Source organism: Salvia hispanica, chromosome 6, assembly GCF_023119035.1.
Source record: "Salvia hispanica cultivar TCC Black 2014 chromosome 6, UniMelb_Shisp_WGS_1.0, whole genome shotgun sequence".
Taxonomy (NCBI): Eukaryota; Viridiplantae; Streptophyta; class Magnoliopsida; order Lamiales; family Lamiaceae; genus Salvia; species Salvia hispanica.
This window is the reverse complement of record NC_062970.1, coordinates 22,740,975-22,744,443: the sequence shown is the minus strand read 5'-3', so window position 1 is coordinate 22,744,443 and position 3,469 is coordinate 22,740,975. Positions and strand designations below refer to the sequence as shown.

At 43.0% G+C, this 3,469-nt stretch overlaps 1 protein-coding gene across 1 annotated transcript; it reads right to left on the bottom strand.

Moving 5' to 3' along the window:
* Positions 1–1,849: 1,849 nt before the first annotated feature.
* On the bottom strand, positions 1,850–2,562 carry LOC125194952 (U1 small nuclear ribonucleoprotein 70 kDa-like). Its single transcript, XM_048093165.1, has 2 exons — positions 2,313–2,562; positions 1,850–2,193 (listed from the first exon to the last, which is right to left on the bottom strand). Exons 1-2 carry the CDS (start codon positions 2,560–2,562, stop codon positions 1,850–1,852), a joined length of 594 nt encoding a protein of 197 aa, XP_047949122.1.
* Positions 2,563–3,469: the final 907 nt, after the last annotated feature.

Below are 3,469 nucleotides of genomic sequence, written 5' to 3'. Positions count from 1 at the left end.
AGATAGAGTTAACTGTCTAAATCCATTTAAGATTATTCTAGATTTTATTTCAATAAAATCAAATCCTATAATTCAAGATAACATTGATCTAGGATTATCATTATTTAAATCGTACTAGGATATTACTAGATATGCAAATCTTAATTTTATTTAGAATAGAAATCCAGAACATATCAAACATTTACTAGGATTTCTTAGATAAATAAATTTATCTAAATCCAATTAAATAAGGATTTTCTTATATATCATTAACATCCTAATCTATCTAGGACATAAATCCAAAAGATAAGGATAACTTGGATTAATACTTATTTTAATCCATCTAGGATTTGTCTTAATAGAATTAAATCTATTCAAATCCATAGGATAAAATATATTAATATAAATGTTTATCCTAATTCATCTAGGATTTATCTTGGATTAAATCCATATAAATCCATAGAATAAGATAATATTATATTATAATTATTCAAATCTATCAAAGATTTATCTAGGAACATGTCACGACCACAAACTTCCTAATGATGGTGACTGCATCTAAACGTGATTCAATAGCACCTTAAAATCAAGGGATGAAGAATAAACATGATTTATAAGAAGAAACCTAGGACAAAAGTCTCGCAGGTGAAAGTGAAATGGACAACATAAAGTCAGAGTGCGGTCTAGGTTCACAATCCCTCTAACATAGAATCCTATTACAGCGGAAACGTCCAAGACAAGGCAGTATGTATGGAGACATACTACCCTGGGCTACCTATTGACTTATTCGAGGATTCATTCCCAACACCATCGCCTGCCCGTCCACGTTCAACCTGCACATTTTAAAAGAAACATGCAGGGCTGAGTATTTGATATACTCAGTGAGCACATTGCCAAAAACAGTTTTGATTTTAATTGTCAAGCCACAGTTGAGAGATCACGGGGTTTTTATTTAAAAGGCCCGAGTCTCTAAATACTTTTCCTTTCATAAAGATTTTGATTGCGCAATCATATGACATAGATCTACCATATCTGAACATTGTGTGAACCGGGAATGTGGCCACATTCCACGACGGTCACTGGACCGGCCAACCCCTTTTGTTAGCTCACGGTCCCCTTATGTGTACACTAGTCCGAGTAGGGTTTGCGGCCCTACTGGGACCCGAATTCGATTTAGCATAAATTGGCATAGCCAAGCAGATAGGTAATCATAAAGCAAAACATGGCATGACAACATACTTGAGCAAAAATTCACATTTTCATACTGAAATCACATTTTGAAAGAATGCCCACCTCAAAAGCTAAAGCTCCTTCCGGAATTTCCTTAATTTGGTCTTAGATGACGTTCGAAGACGTCCCTTTAGGAAAATAAAAAGGATACTTTATTAGATTTTGAGGTATCCATTAAGCTTAGACATGAATGCATCCTAAGTGCGATGATCATTTTATTCTTCTTTTAAAATTTTCTAGAAGAGTTCTAGAATTCTTGAATATGAATTAAATCAGTAGATTTAATTAAATTAGTAAAATTATTCACTTAACTAGAGGGTGCTACCTCCCATGCCATTTATGTAAACATACAAAAAATTTGGCTCGAGGTCTAAATACTCGTTAGCGTATCGTAGTTTCTTAAAATTAATCATTTGAGCACTCTTGCTAGTTTCCGAAAAAAAAATTTAGACTTATCTTCGTGGAATTAATTTGTGGACTATTAATTAATTCATAACATATAAAGGCCCATGATTTAAATAAATTCTTAGCCCATGCTTTAATTAATTAGTGGCCCAACCTATTACTAAAGAGGCCCGATACAAAAAAAAAGGAGGCCCAATACCTAATTAATAAAAAGAATTGGCCCAAACTCCCTACCCTAACCATCGACCCCTCTCTCTTCCTCCTTCATTTCCAAAATTCCCCAATCACAAACCCTAAACTCTCCTCCCTCCTCTCTCTCGGCGACAACGCCGCCTGTTCCGCCGCCGCCGCCCTCATCGGTCGCCGTCCTCCGCCGCCTCCTCCGGCGGCGCTTCTCCTCCTCGGCGAAAACCCCGTCAACCGCCCATTTCCGTCCAGCACTCTCCCTCTCTCTCTCGGCTGAATTTGCCAGCGTCAGCCCGTCAGCTCTATGCTCACGATTTCCGTCGAGCTCAGCGACACTATCGCCGGAGTCGCAGTGCCTCCTCGCCGTCTCCTTTCCCCCCACAAATTCATCCCCTAAAATTGATTCCCTAAATTGAGAATGAGGAGCTGAACCTCCATCCCCTTCCTACGACCTCTCCGGCGCCGCTACCTCGATGGGAATTTCGGAGCTCCGTCAGCGCTGGCTCCCACACCGTCCTTCACTCCGCTACGGGAGCGGCAGCTCCTCTCGCCGCCGTCCCTTGTCGTCCGCCTCCTCCGTGAGGCAGCCACGACACTTACCGGAGGCTCACGCCCCCGCTTCCTCTGCGCTCCGGCGGGCGCTCTTCCTTCCCGGCGAATCAGTGGTGGAGAGGAGGCATCGCCTCCGTCGCGACGGCTCCACCTCGCCGTTCGCCGCTGCTCTGCGCCGAGCTTTCTCTCGCCGTCGAGCTCTTTCTCCATCAAGCTCTCCGGAAGGCAGCGATCTTTACTCGGCGGCGCCGACGCCAGCCGCCGCTGCCTCGCGCAGCTGCTCCAGCAGCGCCACCATTACAGCCAGTTCTCCGGAGCTTCGTTGTCATTCGATCGCACTAAGCTAAGCTTTCTAACTCCCATTATCTAGTTCATTATGTTGAGTTCATTTCTGGCAATAGCTTGTGGTAAAGAAGTTCTTGACTATGGGGTGCTAAAGCTTTGATCCTCCTTAGGCAGTAGCTTATGATATTTCTTGTACTAAATTGTGTGATGTGGAAATCCTAAAGCTCTAAGTTCTTGAGTATGAGGTTCTAATATGATGCAGAGGGGAGTATCTTGATTACCTTGCTTGTGGATTCCTCTTGTTTGTTGAGATACTTCTAGGCTCACTCCCTTCACTCTCCTTGCTCCCGCTCTAATTCTCGACAATGTGTGTGGTCATAGTGTGGCAGTGAGGCTGATTGGAGAGGGTGTATATATATTGGAGTTTGTTGGGATTTTGGCAGAGATTAAATCTGGACTCTTTGGCTCCTTGCTAGCTATTCTTTTGGTGGTTTATGGAGTATGTACTCGTGAGAAATAAATGGCTGTTGTGCAATAGTTGTTGCAGGGCTGACTTGCCTTCTATGGCAAATCCTTGGTCCTCTATAACTAAAGGAAATGTTGTTTCTTTTCTTCAATTAATAGCCCCCTTTATTTTCTTTTGTTTCCTAGTCACTAAACTTGTCTTTACTTATCTTGTAGGTGAGAGGAAAAGCATGGCTGCCTTGCGGCTGCCTTGAGACGTGGGTCAGCTGCCCTGAGTCTCCGTCGGCTGCCTGGGCTCGGCGACTGCACGGATATGGCGCGGTGGTAGTGCGGCGTGGGCTCGGGAAAAGAAGTCCAAGTGCAAGCT

Bases quoted from the DNA above. Each gene is read 5' to 3' on its own strand.
- LOC125194952 (XM_048093165.1), bottom strand. From the start codon at position 2,562: ATGGAGAAAGAGCTCGACGGCGAGAGAAAGCTCGGCGCAGAGCAGCGG. The intron at 2,194-2,312 runs GTGTGGGAGCCA...AATCAATTTTAG, and splicing joins CCGTAGCGGAGTGAAGGACG to GGGATGAATTTGTGGGGGGA.